The sequence below is a fragment of the Anguilla anguilla genome, chromosome 8 (genome assembly GCF_013347855.1).
Source record: "Anguilla anguilla isolate fAngAng1 chromosome 8, fAngAng1.pri, whole genome shotgun sequence".
NCBI classification, from domain to species: domain Eukaryota; kingdom Metazoa; phylum Chordata; class Actinopteri; order Anguilliformes; family Anguillidae; genus Anguilla; species Anguilla anguilla.
This window is the reverse complement of record NC_049208.1, coordinates 21,195,461-21,217,564: the sequence shown is the minus strand read 5'-3', so window position 1 is coordinate 21,217,564 and position 22,104 is coordinate 21,195,461. Positions and strand designations below refer to the sequence as shown.

The following is a 22,104-nucleotide window of genomic DNA, read 5'->3' as shown; positions in this document are numbered from 1 at the left end:
TAAGTCTTCCCAGTAGTGCCTATTTTGTTTGTCTGTTCCTCTCACTGATCTACAAACTGAATATACCCAATCCCCCACTCTGGGGGTTACAAAAGTTGGGAAACTGAATCTCAACAAATACTTCAAAGGACTATGGGTATGGTTGATAATTACTTCCAGATTTTTTTTTGTTTTTTTGGTTTTTATTTCTATTTATTCAGCATAAATCAATTCAACATAATCAAGGCAAAAAATAATGTTTTGAAAGAAGTATAAGTCGGTTCAAATTATCAATATTTGGCCTAGTTATAGGACGGAGAATTGCAAAAGGAAATCACAGATCCCAAACTTTAGGATACACACAAATAATATAAAAATGTCAAACATCCTGGCTCCTCGTGCAGAAACTGTTTCCATTGACTATGCATCATTCACTAAGTGATATGAGGCGTGTTTGAAGGTTTTTGTGACACTCTGCTGGATATCTATATACACATGACTTGTTAGGAGGACTACGAATACTGCTGGTGCTTGTGGCACAGGGACGTCCCTCCCCCTGCCATGTCAATGTTTACCTCCATGGTGAGAGGGGATACATTTTTAGCTTATTATTATTATTATTATTATTATTATTATTATTATTATTATTCTGATTACACCATGCTGTTCAAAGCCGCACGTGGACTATTTAAGTGATAGCGAATCGTTATGGTTCAGAACTGTCTAGTCGTGGCTGGTAGCAGTCGGGGTGCCACAATATTTACAGTCCGACTGCATTTCTGTGTCAGTCCTCAGCTAAGCTGTATAGGTAGCTGACTAATAACGTTTCTCCAGTTTAAATAATTATCTGAATCGGAAAAGAACGCTCACATGATATGAAATGTGGTTTCATGTAGCTAAAATGCACTGATGATGTTAAGGAACAGACCTACCAAAATAACTTGCTAGCCAGTTAGGTCTTGTGCGACAACAAGGAGTTCCCCCATGTGGAGTTTTGAAGCTGGTACTGTTGACAGCATCAGACAGTCATTCACATTTGTATTTTTGAATGGTCACGTTACATCGGCCATTAAAGCTATGTGTAAACCCCAGGCGGTGCTGTTATTAATATGAAATGAGGATCATTCAACGACAATCATGGGGAACGTTTGGACTTTTTCCTTGCTAGCTAGCTAACGCTACCTACCTAGCTACTACATGGCTAAGATGCTTTGATTCGAACGATGTGCCTTGGCATTAATGTGATACGTAGCTAGCTCGTTACCAAGCTTAAGAAAGTATTGCTTACATTAAATTAACATGAATTCTAGCATTGAGTGGGTTTATATGGACGTTTTCCGAACAGCTCATTCAAGTGAGTCAGTTAGCTATATTTAGCTACGTTTTACCTTTGTGAACTATTTATTGTGGCTAGCAGTTGGCTACTTCACTCGCGGCGGTAACAAGCTGATAAACCGGAATTTGCCACTTGGCTCGTCTGACGAAACGTTCTTTACTGCTAACGTTATTTAATAACGCTAGCAACTTGTATAATACAAAAATGATGACGAAATATTAGACCAGACTGTAGCTATGTCTATAGCAATCTGGCTGTAGGCATAGCTAGCTAGCTAGCAAATGTTTACTAGCTACGGACATAAGAATCCGAATAACTATATGTGGTTGGATTTTATTTATTAATTTATTTCCGTAATTTTGTTAATTAGTGTTTAGCTAGTGAGTCTAACCACATTATGGATAGAGAGACTTTTCATACGTGCTGCAGCCTGGTTAAAATCCCCAGGCAGTCGTACGAGCAGTTCAGATCTTCGCACTTCGTGGACTACATAGAAAAGAAGGATTTCAGCTATTCCCGATTCTTTAAAAACTACTTGCTTCCAAACCACCCATGTGTTTTTTCGAAGAGATTTACCGAAGACTGGAATTGTCGGAAGCACTGGGTAACTGAAACCGGGAAACCGAATTTCCAAAGACTACTGCAAGATTTTGGTAAATTGAACCTATCCGCTAGTTTTATAAACACGGCCTCATAGAAACGGTGGCAGTGCATGTGTATAAGGAAAAATACGTGGTCACTGTGAGAATTATGTTTTCCTCTAAGAAATAGGTGCAAGCGCATTACACCTGTACAATAAAACTACGTATCGTTTCCCAGCAACATAGGCCTACAACAAGATTGTGTTTTTATAATAGGACAATGTAGCCTATGTATTTGCGCATTTGTCTGTATTAAAACAGTGATGTTTTGTTCAAGTAAGATCCTGATCTTTATGTGAAAGTCACCAATGTAAACCCGTTAATGCAATCTGAAAGATACTAAAAATAATTGCAGCCACAGTGGATCTTATTATGGTTAGTCTAAGCAACAGGTTTTGCATCTCATGCTTGTAAGTACCAGGCATGGAACTGAAATTCCACTTTGTTTTATTGTGCATTTTCTAGAAGACACTCCAGTCCCTGTCGCCAATTGCAATGCAAGAGAATACAATGCCAATCCCAAGCAAATACTTCCTTTTAAAGAATTTATAAGCTACTGGAGGGAGTACATACAGAATGGACACTCTTCACCAAAAGGATGTCTATATCTGAAGGATTGGCACATGCACAGGTAGGCCTATGTGAAGGTGACCTGCAACTGACCTAATAGACATTTCTCCATATTTTGTTCATAGATGGATAATGTGTTTGTATACACAGATATTTGTGGGGTCATAAAATCACAAAATGTATGCTGTAGCCAAGCTGGATGTTTTGTGTGTCTCTGAAAGGGAGTTTCCTGAACACAATATCTACAGCACACCTGTGTTCTTCTCGTCTGATTGGCTGAATGAATACTGGGACACTATTGAAGTGGATGACTATCGCTTTGTCTACATGGGACCAAAAGGTTCATGGTATGACATCTGCTTATAATCATATTTAGAATGTCTATCTTTGTCAGCTTTATTATTATTAGTAGTAGTAGTAGTAGTAGTAGTAGTTGTAGTAATGTTTATTAGCAGTAGCAGCATTGTTAGCTAATATAAAAGAATCCAACTGCAAGGTCATTTACAGTATGTAAATGGCTTTGTATCTAACAATGTGTATTCATTCACAATTTGTCAGTTGTTCATACACTATAACAAACTAGACATTTCATTACATAATACAGTTATGCAAACACAATGTAAAACTCAATGAAAGAACAAGGTAATGCCTTTGCTCCCAACACTGTCCTCGCAGAGCTTGACTGCCACAAGCAGACTTTCTGGGACAGCCTGTCTGAAAGGAGACTATTTGGGACTGTGTGGGACACCTCTCTGTAACCATTACAGCTAAAAAGTTACAGAGAGACTACAGTAATTGAGCTTGATTATAAATTACATTGTTAAAAAAGTGTGGAAATTTTCCCTCTGTTACCAGGACTCCCTTCCATGCGGACGTCTTCCGCTCATACAGCTGGTCAGCCAACGTTTGTGGCAGGAAAAAGTGGCTTCTGTATCCCCCCGGCCAAGAGGAGTACCTGCGCGATTGTCACGGCAACCTGATCTACGACGTTACGGCACCCGTTCTTCAAGACAAGGGACAGTACCCTCACTACGAGAAGGCCTGCCAGCCTCTGGAGATCATCCAGGAGGCGGGAGAGATCATCTTTGTGCCAAGTGGATGGCACCACCAGGTCTACAACCTGGTGGGTGTCATTTAAGCCAATTTGCATGAGCTTTTCCAAGGCCATATTGTACGAAAATCCTTTCTCTGTTCTGTGAGCGAGAGAGAAAAAATAATACATAAAGATTTGTGGTACACCTACAGTTAACATTAATATGTCCGTGTATGTCTAGTCTGAGTTTTACATGAATGTAATACTTTTTGGAACATAATGGAAATAAATCATAATCATAAACATGGGAAAATCATCAATCAGACAGTTGGAACCAGGAAAAACTACAGTTGTAGTTATAATGATTAAGTTTAAATAGCAATCTGAGTGCGTTCATGGTAGCATGTTCCAACTTGGATTGGGTTTGAAGCAACAAATATAATGAAAAGTGAAGTGGCTATGGTGGAGTAAACATTGAATGTGGAACAGGGGAGTACCTCAAAGACAGAATTACTTTACAAATCTGTGTTGAAGGGACTCCAGGAAATGGCACAATGCTTGTATCATGCTCACCTGGTTCCTTTCAGATTATTCCGTAACATGGTTATTGGTTAATCTTGGGTTCCAGGAAGACACCATCTCCATTAACCACAACTGGCTGAATGGCTGCAACCTGGACATTATGTGGCAGTTCCTGCAGGGGGAGCTCTCTGCAGTACAAAGGGAGATCAGTGAATGGAGAGACTCCATGGACACCTGGCACCAACACTGCCAGGTATAGTTCAGGCGCATCTCAGGCACAGGCTCACGCATATACCCATGTGGGTACGCTTTTGAGCAGTGTTGTTCTGCACTCTGGAAGATTGGGATGATGATGTAACAAAGAACAGACAGAAATGACATAGTTGGCCATTAGACGTGGCTGTACAATACTTAATGTGTGCACAGAGTATAAATCCCCAGGTGTTTACCCCGAGTACAAGTAAGGATTGCATACATTTGCCCCAGATGTAGAACAACATTTACTTTCATAGAAGTCATGGGAGAAATGTCCAAGTATAGTTGGCCACGCAATTTAACAGTAACGTGTGGTTCAAAATAAGCATGAAACTCATTTTTCCCCAGGTAATCATGAAGTCGTGCACGGGGATTGACTATGGGGAATTTTCCTCATTCCTGAAGATCATTGCCAACAACCGCCTCTCGTTCCTGAACGCCTGCTCAGGCACCTCTGCTCCCGGGTGCCCGCGCCACCTGTCTGACACCCTGGCGACGTTGGGGCCCCACCACGCGGCCTTCGACCTGCAGCGGGTGGCGCACATCCTAGAGTGTATGCTTAGCAACGAGGACTTCCTGCGGCTGGACCCCACCTCTCTGAGCTCGCAGCCCGAGAGCCTGCTCCAGCAGATCCGTGACGCCATGCGCTCCGCGCTCTGACGGGGGGGGGTTGCACCCCGCCCCCAACCCCCTGACCCCTTCACATGAACATGCTACGATGAGCATCCGGAGCTGACTTAGATCCCGCTCACAATGCTTACAACTTAAGTTTTGTGCCCCCAGACACAAGGAGCCTTGCTCAGTCAATTGCCATAGCTACAAACGATCACAATTTTGATGTGTTCACACTTTACATTAATGACAAGTAATGCAAAGAATGTTTCATGATTTTAATGTACGAATGTTCCAGCAGTATTAATATTATAGTGTCATATTACAATATGTTGTGTGTTGACATGGCAACACAATTAGAAAAGGCACTCACTCCAGGTTAGTGTAGTAGTTGGTGTAGCCTCATTGCTTGTACCGTAGCCACTGTAATGAAAGAATCATCATTGTGTGGGTCAGTAGCTTGTGAGTACCACCCTTGTATTTTTTTCCTCACATAGACTGACCTTTGTGCATGCGCTTATTTTAAATTTGTGCTCATATATTCACTTGGCAATGCACTTTCAGCTGGGCTATTCGGAATCAAAGATTCCAGTTTACAGCAAGTGTGGATAAATCCATGCTTACATAGTCTTGTATTGTCGTGCTATATAATTTATATAATAGATTTTGCTTAAATGGGAAGAGCATATTCCATACGACGTGCTCACAATTTTTACAAAAACTCATCATGAACATCGGCTTAGCGATTTTTGTTCGTAGTGCAGTCAAATGTGAACTAAAACATGAGTAAAACACATTTGAAGCGATGTATAAATAATTTTATTTTTATTGATTATTAAACAATCCTCTTGCATGTACTGCATAGTCACAGGTTATTTAATAGCAAACGTGTTATTTCCCTGATTACTATGGTACTGTACCAAGACAGTGAGTGGCAATAAACTATGGAATGGACAGACCGATGCTACGCTATCACTGTTATCAAGGGCAACAATGTTGATGTGCAAAAAAATGGCCTTTGCCAATGCCTTTTCTGAAATTGTTTTTCACTTTGCTTACGAGTGATAATGAGCATGACAATGAAATAAACGGTTTGGATTTACCGTTGCATTTTGTTGCTAGAGTTATTGAATAGTCCAAGACATCCTCTGCATGTTTTATAGTGCTTTTCATCTTATGACTTCATAATGATTTACAGTGAATGGAAGAGAAACTATTCATCTACCACCAATGTGGGGCAGCCGTTTTGCACCAGAATGTTCACTGTACATCACAGGTTGTGCAGGGGTAGAGACATGAATTCATCATTCTGCCCAACCGCATTTCTTAAAGTAATCATTTGGCTTAGATGGCAAACCGGCTGTTTTATCATGTGCACATGAACTTCAATTTCAGTGAATCAGACAGACCATAGCGCCTCAGATGTGGCCTGAGCAGAGCCTATGACTGAAAGCCGGCTGGGACCTACAGAGTGCATTATTGGTTAACATGATGAATTCAGTATTCAAACTTCTCCCATGGAAAGTAGCCAACACATGTTCAGAAAGTTTCTAGAAGATGCTAAATGATGCCAAACAATAATTTGTACGTTTATGACATCACATACTTATGTGTATATGTGTGTTATATATAACTGTGTGTTATTAGTGGACGGTCGACTGTAGCTTCTCTCTGCGCTCACTAACCAGCCGGTTATGTCAGCTGTAGAGTGATAGCTAGCGCAAGAAAGACAACCCACTGAGCAGAGTTGGTGATGGTTTCCAAGGAAGCTGATGTCTGTTTAAAAAGTCGCTAGATTTGTTGCTAGGCTCTTTAAAAAAATAAATAAATAAAGTCGCTAAAGGTCTGAAAAGTTTATAAATGCAACGACAGTCACTATGTTGGCAACAGTGAATGAATGGAATAATTTAAATGTATATGAACTAAATAAACAAAACGTGGACAGGATTTAGCAGACAGGTGTTTTAGATGGCCAATGTCCTAAAACATAATACAGAAGTAAATGTAATGCAAAGCACCACACAAACATCATCCATTAAGAAAGCTGAATTCAAACGGACCATTATACACAATAATGGACCATTCACACAATAATGGACCATTACAATGCTGAAATGTCCAGCAATCACAAATAAAGGAAATCTTGCACTCAAAGATTGAAGCTGACAAGCTGGATTTTAGTTCATTAGTTTGTCAAAAAATTTTTTTGTTGTTTTTTTTTTTTTGAAAGCAAGTCAACAAACACCCAGCGCTAATTCAGGTAGGACGTGCATCCTAAAAGATCAGGGAAGGTGGTGTCGTGGTGTGCGTTCTCAGCATGGCGGACGGCCCGGCTCGCGTGGCTCACTTGGCTTTGGGGTCTCTGGGCCACCAGTCCGGCGCCCAGGCTTTGACGGTCAGGGCGTTGTCCTCGGAGGGCTTGAGGAGCAGCGTCTCTTTGGCGTGCGCCAGCCGCACCAGGCTCAGGCCCAGCTCCCCAACGTCTGCCCGGTGCTTCCCGGCCGGCTTGCCCGACTCGGTGAACAGGTCCGCACCCTCGGCTGGGACCCGGGCCGGGGGCGAGAGGCGCACGGGCATGAGCCGCTTGCGCACCACGCCCGTGTGGTGGGTCCTGGCCGTCAGCTCCTGGCCGATGTAGCAGCCTTTGGAGAAGCTGATCCCCTGCATGTACACCAGGTTGGACTCCAGGGGCAGGGCCACGCCTGGGGGTAGGTCCTTCACCCCTTCAGGAAGTCCTGTGTAGGCAGGAGGGAAAAAAAAAAGAAACAGGCTTAATGAGTTACTGAAGGAACTTATACTGAGCTTGTCTGGGATGTCAAATCAGCTTCTGTTAATAGTAAAAAATTAAAAAATAAATAAAAACTTCTACATAATGCTTAAAGTAAGCAAACACTGCCATGTAAAGTTCTTCAGATGATCAGAAAGGCTTTAATTCAGTAATATCAAGAAGTTATGCTCAAAATTAAATGCATCTTAATGGTATTTGTACACGGCTCACAGCCAATGTAAGAACACAACCGAGTTTCCTATATTCTTTAAGGCAGCATGCTGGTCATGTCATGTGACTAAATGAAAATTAAATAATACAGTTCAGATCATCTACCCCTGCAGAACCTTGACTTTTACACCCTTCCTTACCAGAGCAGAACCAGTTATTTCAAAAGGAAAGAAGCAGCAGAGTGACCCCCACCCTTATAATCAAGTTATTTTAGGACCAAGGAAACACTCCATTAATTTCAGCACTGCCTTTCTGTGCACAGATCTGGATTTTAAACATTTTAGCCAAATGAGGTAAACCATGCCTTTCTTCATGTGGGCTATTCTAAAACCATTTCTGTTTGATGTTAAAAACGGACAGCTTCCATTCCCCACTCTGTAGATTTTCATGAGCGACAGTCTGTCAAAACATTCACTCGAGCAGCCGTGCGCTGGATACCCCTTCCTGTCCCGACTGACAAGAAACAAACTCCCTGAAGTGCACTTACAGACATTTAAAGAACATGTTCCAGGAAACAATTACTCAACAACTGAAGGAAGTTTCCCCCTCTTCACAGCCTCAAAGAATTGATTTTCACAAATCTGTTTGTCTGATCCTGATGTCTTGCAATTCCAATATTGCCCATAGAGTGGCAGCAGAGAGAAATTCATGTAGTTACATTGTTTATAAAAAACGCTTTTCCCTAAAAGATACAAATGTGAGGGATGCAGACCCTTTAACGTCGCAGGTCAGGGTTTAGGAAAATAGTTAGTGGCGGGGGAAGTGCCTCAGAGGGTAAGCAGCGGTGGCATGAAGTGGGGAGCTGTGGTATTCACATGGCATAGCCTAAACCTGACCTAGGGAAAACATGACTACACCATGCCAATTTTGTTAAATAACACACATTTATTGGATGTTCAACATAAGATTATGGAGATCTGAGTCAGAGGTTTTATTAATTTTTCTCTGATGTTTGTGGAGGTGCTCATGAATTCAGCAATACCTCTGCCATTAGTACCTGGGTGAAACCATGCAGGTTCCAAAATCAATGATTGTAGCCATTTCATCTCAAACCAACTTTGTTTGAAATTCAAATTCTTCATTAGCAATATGTTCTCCTGAAAATTTTGTTGTATGTGTATGTGCTCCCCAGCTTTTCTGAATGCTGAATGCTCACTGCTGAAAGGTCAAAGTAGAACAGTCATCCCTCTCTCTCTGCTGGCATAGAGGGTAGGGATGGAGTTCCTCATGTAGCCTTTCTGCAGATATTTTTCAGAGCTCAAGTGCAATTTGGGGTCTTGCCATGTGCATGCGTGTGTTTGATGTATGAAAACATTTAAAAGGACGACAGCAACATTTAGTTCAACATCAGACAAACAGCGGTCCGCTTTTTTCTTTTCCCACGGTCTCCTTTTCCCAGACAACAAAGTGTGATTTTTGTGTGATTGCGGGCACTAAAGAAAGATAATGCATTATGGCAGCTTGGATTTTCAGACAGTTGAACTGGAAACTGCTGAGAAAAAAATTATTTTAGCTTGATTAATTCCAAAATTTACAAAAATGAATATGAACATTACATTCATGCTACAGTCAGGATAAAGGACAAGATATTGTTAATGCTTCTAAATTCTACCTTAGGTGGTATGTATAAATACATGAAAAGCAAAGTGCATGGATTAAAATCTAAATGACAACTATTTGTTGCTCACAGGGAGTTAATCCGGTGGAAAATTAAATAAAGACATCCCCTGGCTTCCCATGGACCAAACAACAGCAGCTTCCCCTTAAGGGCTATCCTTGTACATCTCTTATCTGAGCTCAGTGGAGACTAAAGCCAGACATCAGTGCTGTAGTTTTCAGAGCCGTTTGCACTGTACCTATTTTGTAGCGATGCCTGTGGTAATGCTCTGTATCCCCCTGCTGGACGTCTGCGATCAGCTCCAGAGGGCTGACCTGTTTGTCCATCACCAACCTCCAGCCCATGGCTTTGGCTCTAGGGTCCGCCCCCCACACCAGCGCTTTCTCTGGAGCTGTGAGCTCAGGCTGTGCGTCCCCCCCGACCCCCTCTCTGTCCCGGGGAAGCACAGCCCACAGAGAAAGGTCCGCACAGGGGCTGATGGTCACCTTTCTGCGAATCTTGTACATCTTCAGATGCCTCTGAATGGAGTCCTGCACTGAGCTGTCGCACTCCAGCAACAGCCTGGTCTCTCCCTCCTGCTTGTCCTTCAACCTACGCAAAATAAGAAAGATCAGTACAAGGACAAGGATAGTAGTTACAACATTCAGCATGTATTGTGACACCACAAAAATACTTTTCTAATGATGGAAAGAAAAGTTAAATTAATAGTATACTGCAGCAGCTTCCACAATATTACAATAAAGTACATACTTCTCTTTTTAATTAATGGCCTTTAGCTAAACAGGTAAATAGGTTGTTGGATGAGGAACGATGCATTGGTCGTGTGGGACTAAGTTTGATGGCTGGATGATTCCTTTAAGCGTGATTCTACAAGCGGTAAAGTAAACACAGTCAGGGGCAGAGCTAAGGGAGAACAGTGTACAGTCATATATAATCAAGTCAACTTTATTATCCCAAAAAGGGGAAATTCATTAGCCTCCAACACACAAGAACAACACCACCATACAGTGCACAACGAGGAAATACATTTTAGCTCCAGCACACAACACAAAGTTTAATAACAAAGACAACGGGCTGGTCATACTTTGATCACTGATCATTTCACAACATGAAGACAACCCATGGTCCCACTAGTAGCTAGCTATTCCATAAAACAAGGCCTCCTTCCATAAAAACAAGGCAATCTCCACATACCATACGGAGTTAACAGTCGACAGCCAGCAACCTACTTAACACCATAGGGCTTATCTGTGAGAAGGCAGGAGTCGTGACAAGATAAGCAAAACCCCGGCAATGCAAACTGCTGTATATCTTTAAAACACAGACAAGAACCGTTGCGTTGCATTCTGCAACTTGTAAAACGCTAATACCACCGATAGGGGTGAAATAATACACAACTTAAAAAGTACATTAATAATAGAAAGATTTAACCTCACCTATACATGATTACGTCATAAAGGGTCCTTCCTTGGACGTTTAGGATGTGGGTATAAATTGCAGTCTGCATGCCTTTAGTCAACAGGTCCACATCGTTGGTTATAAGACCTTGCAGAAAAGACCCCGTGTCGTGGCCTTGGACTTTAATTAGGGTCCTGTGCAGCAGGCTGTAACACACGAATTTATTCTGTCCTGTTACACAGTGCGCTTGTCTGCAGTTCCTTCCATCCAGCGTTCCATTACAAAACCCGAGTCTGCTCGAAACTGTGTCTGTTGTGTTCAGACCCAACCTGAAAACATTTCGAAAAACCACTGCTCCAACAATGCTATGAGCCAAACAGGCATTATACATTCTCCCTCTTTAGTTCGAAAGACTGTGTAATGTAAAATCAATTTATATTCTCCTCAAGGAGACCTTTCGCCATGAACAACTACAACCGTATGCACCATTTTGCATCCCGTCATGCTGCACAGGCTAAAGAACAGTCAACGAAAACGACACGTGATCGACTGACTGACTGCTTGGGTTATTTTTTGCTGCCACCTTCTGTCTTGGAATAATAGCGAAATGACTAAAACAGCATACCGGCAACACAAGGACCAGCGGCTCGGGAAGAGCTGGTGTTGGCTTTAATTCCGGTGTACGCGTGCCTGCTCATACCTTTTACAGTGACGATGATACTCATTTCAATAAGAAGTGCAGCACGTCTGATAGTTTACATAACACAGCTAGTAAGAATATCAGCCAATACCTATTTTATATATAATTATAAAATGTCCTCCTTTATTTTTCTTATGGGTACAAACATTATGGACTATTATGTTTACAGTGATTTGATATATATATATATATATATATATATATATATATATATATATATAGACGATCACTGTCTAGTTGTCCTTCAATAAATGTATTTGACTATATAAAATAGAGGAAAAAAGCGTTCACTGTTCACGTTCACGTTTGTAAAATTGTCTGCTTTGCTTTCTGCGTTTGGGAAGTATAAAGGCTAAATGTATTAGGCAACTGGTGTGAAGTTCACCATGGCAACTTCACATTCATTAATTTTATTTCAACCTAATTTGTTAATAAGAAGTAAAAATAAGGTGCAGGGCTTTCAACTTATTCTAAATATATGGTCAAAAATGCCACTGCAACCATCTGAACCTATGAAACATAAATGAGCAATAAAGCACGTGTTCGTGTGTGCGCGTGTGTGGATGGGTGCATATATATTGGTGCTGGTGGTGGGGGAGGGGGTTCTGAGGAAACAAGGACACAAGCCCCTGAGCTGCTGTCTCACTGGACTCAGCTCTCATATTCCAAAGCTGCCCCTGCGTGTCAGACTGATATCTCGCAATAATAACAACAAGCCTGCTAACTTACTCAGTTGGCCTTCTGGTTTAGTTCGTTCAACTTCTGTAACAAGAAAGCACTTCAAAGCCACCCCCTGGGCTACAGCTATCAGGAATATGAACTGATGGCTGAAATGCTGATCCTGAAACCAAGCAAGCAACAAACCCAACAGCATCTGTGGTCATGGAAGGTCAGTCGAATTCTAGCTTCTGCAAGCTGCCTGAAGTGACCCACAACTGAATCCACTTTGAGGTCCACCCCTTACTCTGATACAAATTTAAGTTTTTCTTTCTCACTGTCACTCATATACAGTAGCAGTGCCCAAAAAATCAGATGAGTTATGAATGAACTGAAATGCATGTAATTTATGAATTATTTGCTGAGTAAAAACTAAATTCAGCCGACCCTGTGGCTATCCACCACAGCTTATGCCTTTTATTTACACACTCGTGTCTTCTTTTTACGTGCTGTCAGGTATGATTTACATCAGAAGAGCCTGTGAAGAAAGAAGAATGTGGAGGATTCATTGTGTTGCCCTCTGGGCATAGCAACAGTAAATACTTCTCCATAGACCTGTTTTTCCTGAAAATATATTTTTTGTTCACTCATTCAAACTTTCAGTAAGCATTTGACATGCACAAATATGGTTAGTGAGGCACTCCAAGTTTCTTAAGCGTAGTCAAGGCACTGTTACCTTTTCTTGAAAAATAAATCTGATTTGATTTTCTTTTTCTGTGACCAATAAAAAAAAAAAATCATTCATAGATTTGTCATCATCCCCATTCACTTTAACATACAAATGTTGTAATGGTTTTATGCAAGGTGCAAGTAAAGGACAATTAATTAACAGGGACATTATTTCTTTATTTTTAGAAGTTTATTTAAAAAGTAGTTTCTACCAGGACATAGGAGAACATACAGATCTTTAAAACAACAGATATGGAGTTCAGCAAAAAGTCTTTACATGCAGGTATCAAAAATAAAGCAAGTACATATTTACACAATTATTGCTAATTTTGTACTAGCATCCATGTTGAGCAAAGAACTCAGAAGTAAATTCAAAAGGATCAAATTTCCCATTTTATATTCAAACACAATGTTATTTTGAGCAACCTCTTTGCACCTACTTAAAACCACTCACTCTATTATTCTGTTAATTCAAGTATTTCCAGTAACAAATTCTATATTTCACTGTGATCACTAGTCATAAGGTCACTAAATAAGAACCCCCAGAATCAATTCACTGTGAATGTTAAAAAATATAATTTTATATTATAATATGCATAGTATGCACCATGCACCTTTTTCTTTTTTGGGAGGCGGGGGTGGGGGGGGGGGGGGGGGGGGTGGGGGGTAGGCAGAATAAGTAACAGATTAAGATGTGTGAGTCATATTTTTTCAAACAAAAAAGTAGCAAAAGAAACATAAGAAAAAAGGATTGTAATCTGGAATTTCATGTTTATAGGTGGTTCAATGTTCATTATATACAGTATATATTTTTGTTTGTCCTAAGTTATTAATGTACATTATGAAACAGTCTTATCTCATCTAACAGTGCACTCTAAATCTGACTCAAATATTCAACTATGTGTGCAAGTACAAAATAAAATGGTTTGTACATAGTATATAATAAATTTATACTGAAACAGATGTAAATGCATAATTTTAAGCAATATAATTATTTATTTGAACCAACACTGTTCCTCTGTTCTTAATGGCTAAGGCACTTGGTTCTTTGAAAATTATGCTGAGGCAATTGACTTTTTCACCGCATCACTTGAAAATAATGTTGCATAATCTGGAGTAGACAAAAGATCACTAGAATACCTCGTGGTTATCAAATCCTCTTTTTTGTATGTTAAAGCAGAGTATCTATAGCTACTGTATCTATGCCATTGTTAGCACATATATTTAGACGGTTGCCTATATATACATCCAGGCCTTATATTCTGGTCATCAGACAATCCAAATTAATTATAACATAACAGCAATATAATTTTGTTATATGAGCAAGAAATGTATTGCATAGTAGCTATGGAATTAATTTGCATAAGGAGTGTTGTGTTGTGGATACTGTGGGTATGCAATTCATATGTTCACAAAAGTAAAATTCATAAGAGTGTACATTGAAAACCAAGATATGTTACACAGGACTAGGTGTAACTTATTTGGAAGCACCATGCAGTTTAAAGTTGTTGTTTTTTTGCCATTTTTTCCCTCCATGTGCAAATGTTTCATCCAGCACACCAATAACTAATACAGCAGCAGAAGAATCTGTTAGGGTAATGTACCGTGTACTTAAAACTGAAAACAAACTTGCTACTTTTTGTGGGGTTATCAAGCGGCCAATCCTGCTACAGTTCTGGTCTTCAGAATAGTGACATGCCTAACATACTGGTATTCAATTCCGAAGCCAGTGCAGTGATGAGACAAAATTAGAAATAGAGTATGACTGGGGATTCAATTTTGATATATAAGGACATTGTGATAAGGACCTGTTTTAAAAATTGTGCTTTTTGGTTCCCTGACAGAATCAATTGACTTTAAACTAGATCCTTCCATGACACATTGAGCCCTATTTTGAGGATTCAAAAGGCCTATCACTAGCACAAACTCAGAATTCACAAATGCAGATTGATAAATGGGAAAGGCAAAATAAGAAATGAAATGATGTTTATGCTGAGGTTACTATTTTCATCTGTCTTATAGCACAGGTTCTCAGTAGAACAGGCTGTCGGTTGTTTAGGGTTGTGAAAACCTAGAGTCTCATTTGTGAAATGTTTGTACAATATGTGCAGATTTGATTATAAAACTGTTGAAACCACTCCATTTATAAACCTCCAACTGGCCGTGAAATTGTATGAAATTAATTCTGAACAACACTCTGACCATTAAGAGCAATGATCTTTTAAATGTGATGGAAATCAAAAGGAATGAAGTGAACATTTATAACAGTCATTCCAAGCAGCCTTTTCAAATAATTTTTCAAAACGTGCTGATATATTTATATATCAAGACAAAATGCTGTTGACATTATTCTCATTGTTATTTAATGTAATGTCATGTTTGTGTCAAATTTAATTTGACAATGAAGCCCTTGTCCAGAGAAAGATATCTCACACTTAAATTGTTCATATTCATACTGTCCTCTGGATTAGATTAAAACACCCACTTAAACATTCCACTGCAAAACACACCTGAATGCTTGAACTCAGATTGAAAGGCATAGCCCATATGAAACAATTTATAATAAGGAATGATTTTGCAGGGGTTTTAAAAGAATAACTAACAATAAATAACTTCAAGTAATTTTCTTTGGATATATCAGTTATAAATATGTGGTCAAATATGCATATTTCAACATGTTATGTTAAAGAGTTATTTTTATTTTTGTAATGTAGCCTAAAGATACACATCTTCGACTGGAAAATACTGTACACATGACAAAAACAATGAACAGCAAAACATTTAAATATATACTCAATGTTTCAGTCTAAAAAATCTATTGTCATCAGTTTAATGTGCATGCCCATTTAGGACTCCACATGAACATTTCTCCTATTCATACAATATCTGCATGTGACCTTGAACTATACAAGCCATAACTGGATCGTTTTATATTTGATGGAACAAAGCAATTGAGTGTGAGGTCAACAGATTAAGGCACATTGCTGTTCCATGATGTAACTGGCAAATCTAGCTATATCACTTGTCCACTGGGAAAAAAGTACTTATTTTACATTTATTGCGTGTCCAAATGTATTTCAGCCATGAAAAGTAACTCTGATGCTGTAATGCTGTTAAAAGAATGCTAATTATAAAACTGGATGAGTTTAGTGATAAATATTTGCGCATACCATGCACATGTTTGAGCATTTAAAAATGAAAACACTGTATTCTATGTTTCTGCAACTTACTTTCAGTCTAATATGTTACTTTGCTCTTTTTCAAGGTTCAATTAACTGCACTATAATACTGCAATTCTTACACACATTTACTCCAATATTACCACTCATAGCAAACTGTAACTGTAAAGTGCGACAAAATGTGTGTTTATAAAACTTATTATAAAACTTATTCGCTAAGACATATTTTGGCATTTAGTGGGGGAAAATGTTTGGTATATGTTCATTCCAGCCATCCAATCTAAATGACAACACCAATCCTCGGAAGCAAATAAGTTTCATCAAGTATTATGAATGCAAACATCACCATCTCAATAAATATCAATGGTCGACTAATCAGTGAATAGTCCTAGATGACAAATTAAACTTTTCTGATCTACATTGAAAACGAATACATCTTCAGTGCACATTGAAGTATCACTATAAATCCATCACTAAAATCAGTGAATCCAAACAGGACTTTTCCTTGCGATTAAATAATAAACACGTTATTAACTTGTCTAAGGAAATTACTGCTTAAAAATTTTATGTAACTTCCTGCCGAGTCAGAAATAAATGGTAAATTGAACTGCTGGCTGGAAAATGCATAGAACAATGAGTTCATAATAGTGAATTTGACAAGACCAACATTATAATAGAAAGCTCAGATCTTCTGAAATGCAGTTGCCCATGTTTGTGCTAACATTTACATCTTTAGGGTATATTATACACTTTGGGTCATTATTTTTGTGACCCAAACGTGTTATTTTGATGTGTTAATAGTATGCCCAGGGCTTTCATTGTATTCACTCTTGAGTTTCTACAAATAAATAAGACATTTAAAAATATGGGTAATGGCACGCATGAGAGATAACCAATTAGACATTTTTGTGCAAATATTTTCACATTTTCTTAACCTGATAAATATAAACAGCACATCTACCATTTCTTCTCACCCCTCAGTTTTTGAAAAACACAAACAACTTTTAAATGTATCATTAAAAAAATTGTATTACCTATGGGTTCTCTTGTTCAGGGGTACTGCAAGGGATTTTGGGCCCCATGAAAAGATCTCACATTGGGCCCCACCACCCCAGACGATCCCATCCCTGCGCAACCTTTTAGGGACCCTATCAGTCAGGGCCCTTGGAATCATGATAAAGCCCCCACCCCAAGCACCCATGCTCTTTTTATCAATTATAATTAGGAAAGAAACCAAAATATCATGTGTGAAAATGTGTACAAAAATTATAATTATTATAACAAATATAATAATTACATAATTATATAATTTTAATTAATATATTATTTAATAATATAATGATTAATTATGAAGTCAAGGATCATATTTTAAAGGATGCAGGAAGGCCTGGTTGCATCTTCATCTTTTGCTTCCTTTCACGAGGCTTGCTCTTGAGCCAAAACCCTTTCTCCGTTTCAGCCTTGATCTAGCACATTCCTTTGGAAAACTTTCAGCAAAGCCTTTGATTTCCAACCCACCTTTCCAGGCACTGTGACAAATCCATGTCCCAGCACCGCCCATCATGACTCACCTTAAACAACTCACAGAACACTTCCTTTATAAAACCTCTCCGAAAGCGGCTTGTCACCTGAAAACCAAGCAACACTGGCCCCTAAATCCAAACGGACGTCTTGCCATTTTTTATTACGGTCCCAGGTTTCTCGGCACTGGATTTCGGCCTGGCCCCTTGCTTTTCCTGGGCTGTGTTGACCCGGTTCTGTTCAGCCATGGTGCCCCCCGAGGCGGGGCTGCTTGTTCGGGAGGGCTGCGGGTTGCTCTTATTGTTGTATGTCTGGAAGGCCATGTCCAGCTGCTCCTGCGCCACACGCAGGTGGTGGTGCAGGCTGGCCAGGTCTGAGGGGATGTTCTCATCGGGGCTGGTGCACTGCTGCTCCTGGGCCACATTGGCCAGGTTCTGCTCGTGAGTTATGAGGCTGTTGGGGATCGGGCCGGGCTTGTCCGACTTCACCACCAGGTTGTACCCTGGAGGGGAGGTGGGGATGTTCCGGTGGTAGGGGTAGCTGTACGAGGGCCGCTGCCCTTTGCCCCGGCGCCTGCGGAGCATGTCCCGGAAGGCCCCGATGCCCAGGTGGAACATCTCGCAGACGTTCAGCAGTAGGCAGAGGCAGCTCACCACGTACATGATGAGGAGGAAGATGGTCTTCTCCGTGGGCCGGGAGATGAAGCAGTCCACGCTGTGAGGGCAGGGACTCTTGTTGCAGATGTAGGACGGGTAGACATGGAACCCGTACAGGAGATACTGGCCTGCCAGGAAGCCCACCTCAAAGACGGCGCGGGCCAGGAGCTGCAGCACATAGATGCGCATCAGGCCCTCCTCCATGATCCTCCGCCGGCCGTCGTGTTTCTGCTGGTCCCGCCCAGGGGGCTTGGCCGGCTCCGGCTTGATCTCCTGCACCTCCAGGGTGTCCTCGTAGATCATGGGCTCCTCCTCTTCCTCTTCCTCCAGGACCTCCTCCAGGGTGCGGGTGGCCCTCCACTTGATGGCGTGGGGCTTCTTGCGGGAACTGCGATACCTGCGGCGCTCCTCTTCCGAGGATCGGGCGATCTTGTGGATGGCGTAGCCCAGGTACATGATGGAGGGGGTGGAGATCATGATGATCTGGAAGACCCAGAAGCGGACATGTGAAAGGGGAGCGAAGGCGTCATAGCACACGTTGTCGCAGCCGGGCTGCTTGGTGTTGCAGGTGAACTTGGTCTGCTCGTCCGAGTAGATGGACTCCCCACCAACCGCTGTCAGGACAATGCGGAAGATGATCAGGACAGTCAGCCACACTTTCCCCACAAACGTGGAGTGGTTGTGGATTTCTTCCAGAAGACGGGTGAGAAAACTCCAGCTCATGTTGGTCATAGGGCCTGTTCAACTAAAACCTGCAAGTACAGGAACACAGTCAGACCCTTCATAGTCAGACATTTCCACACATGCTAAACAGCACTGACAATATGCTCTATTTGTTCATTGTTTTCCAGCTGAATAAATGGTGATTATGCACACTTGCTTTTTCAATTGAAAATGGAAGTATTATGAACTGGGTGCAACAAAAGGATTCTGGATGCAGAAAAGCCAATCTGGACCTTCAAAATCTCCGCAAAACCCAAAATGTGATTGACATAAAGGAGACAAATGGTACAGCATTTTCATGTATTCACAGATTTATTTGTTGCCATTGTAAAATTATCTCTCAAAAAAAGAAAAAGTTCATCAGATCAAACTAATAATCTGGGTTTACAAAAAACTGGCAATGTTACATGCTGCTTATTTTAATAAATTAAATCATAAAGAAATAAAATAAAAATGATAAACTGTAAGAAAGTTTGTATATTCATAACTTGCACAGCTCTTTTAGCACATTCTATGAGCCTGCGAGCAGACCTCAGGAGTTCCCTGCCTGATACAACCTCTGGCAGCTAAAAGCCAAAAAAGTAATAACCCAATTAAATTCATACTATATTGTTCACAAAGTATCTGAACAGGAAAAGGCTCCAAGGCAAGTCAAGGATATGATGCTAATTAAAACCAACTTCCGTACAAAATTACCCAGTGACCATTTTAAAACCAGTGCTACCTAAAATCTTTTTCACACATTTGACAGATCAGCTAAAAAATGTAATATTTACAAAAAGTCTCGCATTTATGTATCTGTTCTGTATTTATTAACCTCATTCTAACACAAAGCCAAATACAGTTAGCCACACCACTGTACTAAAAATCAAGTCTAAATACAATGAACTGAACTGTAAACTTAAAGAAAGGAGCATATTGAGTCTTATTTTCACTCATATTAGACCGAACTATACAATTCAGGTTTGTCACACCATGACTCTTAGGCAGATTAATGTTGTGAATTAGTATTCACATTATGTATTTATTGTGTCTCAAGAACAGTCAGTTGTGCCAGAAGATTAACCCAAAAGATAGTTTCACATATTTGAGAGACTATACAGTAAGGATACTGGTAGATCACAACATACTTTTTTAACGTTACTATGACATCCACTGCAATTCACAAGCACAATGTGTTTAAGGCACAGTCATTTAAAAAAAATGGTATGTTGGATGTTTCAGATACATATATATGTGTATACATATTTAAAGATGTATTGCAATTTGTAATATAAACTCAAAGGCACATTTTGAAAACATTGTTTCACCTACGTACGCTCTGTTAAAATATTGTTCTGCTAATTCATGCATTCACATAATTAATATAAATCTTCTCTATTCCTAAAAAGTGGTACACAGTACAAAGACAAAAATATGGATGATTACTCACTGATCATGTCCTCACCCTGAGAGGAGTACTAAGCTCTAAAGTCTGTGATGTGCCTGTTTAGCTTAAAGTCCTCCACCTTTCTGGTGTACTGCCAGCTCCTTTTCCATGAAACATTTTGCCTGAACATGACTTTTGCATGCTATTTAAATTCCACCCGCCTCATTCCGCAGAACCTGGACTTGGCTCTAAACCAACGTACAGTCACGTACTTAGGGACTGAAGATGTGATTAACCCCAAACCCTGACCCAGCCTCTGGTCACAAAAAAACTGAGAACTGCAGGCACTGCTGACATTTCTATACCAGTTAGAGGGCTCTTGGTTCACTTCCAAAAATATTCTACTATGTAGGCCTATGCGTTACACTTTTAATAAAAAAATAAATGTCTCAATGAAAACACTATTGAAACTAAAACCACAGACTATTGGGGGCATGGAGACTGTATAAAAGGAAAACAAAAATGACACTTGAACAAACACAATAGTTTCTTTTTTCCTATAATACTTTTCTACTCTTAAGTCTTTCCTACTCACAGCTAAAATGAAAAAGAGCCTTTGAGAATGTCTGCCGCTCAGAGGGAAAGTGCTCCAAGATTAGTAGCATCTTTAATTCAGCGTTGAACAACTGAGGGCTACAGACTGCACTGAACATTAAAATCATTTTTATGCAATATGTCTTGACAGCAACTCGAAGTGACAAGCCTCCATACGCCTCTGAGCACTGAGCTAATATTCTGTTGAGCAAAAATAGTCCTAATGCAATTTGCCTTTTTGCTGAGTTTTTTTTGTTTTGTTGTTGTTGTCAGAAACCACACTAAAATGGGACCCACCCAGGGAACCACAGACTGATAACACAGTTTTATTGAGAATGGGCTAAAGCCATAAAACACAAATGGTCAAATCCAACCATTGTGGTCTTTGTTTAGAGCCTCCTTTTACTTAACATGTGATCTACTGAGGCAGAACAGGGAACGCCCCATCACCCTCTGGGACTGAAATATCATAACCCATCAGAGAAAGCAAAAATGGAATTATTATTGGTTGGTTTTGTTGGTGAGAGGAAAGTTTTATGCATATGTACAGGCACGCTTTGTCCCTCTATTTAAAAGTATGGCCGCTTGTTTAGGACGTCTAGGATGAACTAATACTAAAGGAAATATCACTGAATTTTTTTTATTAAATGTGTAAAAATTGCTAATGCAATATTCACAGATATGTACTGTAACCCCATTACATTTTCAAGGTTGTAAATCTGTACAAAGTCTGTCTGTAAAGACAGTGCTATATACATTTGCACCACAGAGGGGGCACTGGTTTGCAGTGATACACAGACATATGGCAGACTGAAATCTCTCTCTCTCTAGGCAACGCTATAGCCAATTATCCAACACCCTGTGAGGCTGCCAGCCACAGTCAGCACTAGTGTGCACTGAATTTGATACCAGACTGTCACACGCCAGCGTGACACCCCTGGGCGGGAGATATGGCAGTTTCGGGAAACACTGTTGGCTGCCGCATGGAGAGAGAGAGAGAGAGAGCGCACCCAC

At 40.3% G+C, this 22,104-nt stretch overlaps 3 protein-coding genes across 9 annotated transcripts in view; 1 reads left to right on the top strand and 2 right to left on the bottom strand.

Annotated features, from left to right (window-relative positions):
* The first annotated feature begins 631 nt into the window (after positions 1-631).
* Positions 632-6,055, top strand: jmjd4 (jumonji domain containing 4). The gene is made up of 6 exons (XM_035428080.1): positions 632-1,968; positions 2,422-2,587; positions 2,748-2,873; positions 3,382-3,649; positions 4,188-4,334; positions 4,685-6,055. The coding sequence occupies exons 1-6, from the start codon at positions 1,713-1,715 to the stop codon at positions 4,994-4,996; spliced, it is 1,275 nt and encodes a 424-aa protein (XP_035283971.1). The 5' UTR covers positions 632-1,712; the 3' UTR covers positions 4,997-6,055.
* iba57 (iron-sulfur cluster assembly factor IBA57) lies at positions 5,757-11,497 on the bottom strand. Its single transcript, XM_035428089.1, has 3 exons — positions 11,001-11,497; positions 9,803-10,155; positions 5,757-7,683 (listed from the first exon to the last, which is right to left on the bottom strand). The coding sequence occupies exons 1-3, from the start codon at positions 11,351-11,353 to the stop codon at positions 7,292-7,294; spliced, it is 1,098 nt and encodes a 365-aa protein (XP_035283980.1). The 5' UTR covers positions 11,354-11,497; the 3' UTR covers positions 5,757-7,291.
* Positions 11,498-13,695: 2,198 nt separating this feature from the next.
* The window catches only part of cx47.1 (connexin 47.1), a 36,143-nt gene continuing 27,734 nt past the window's right edge, over positions 13,696-22,104 (bottom strand). For 5 of the 7 annotated variants that reach the window (XM_035428082.1, XM_035428087.1, XM_035428088.1 and 2 more), the window contains one exon: positions 13,696-19,156. In XM_035428082.1, coding sequence (XP_035283973.1) covers positions 17,880-19,136 — 1,257 coding nt within the window. In that variant the 5' untranslated portion in view covers positions 19,137-19,156 and the 3' untranslated portion in view covers positions 13,696-17,879. The remainder of the gene's footprint in view (positions 19,157-22,104) is intronic. The other 2 variants (XM_035428085.1, XM_035428081.1) reach the window with 2 other exon arrangements.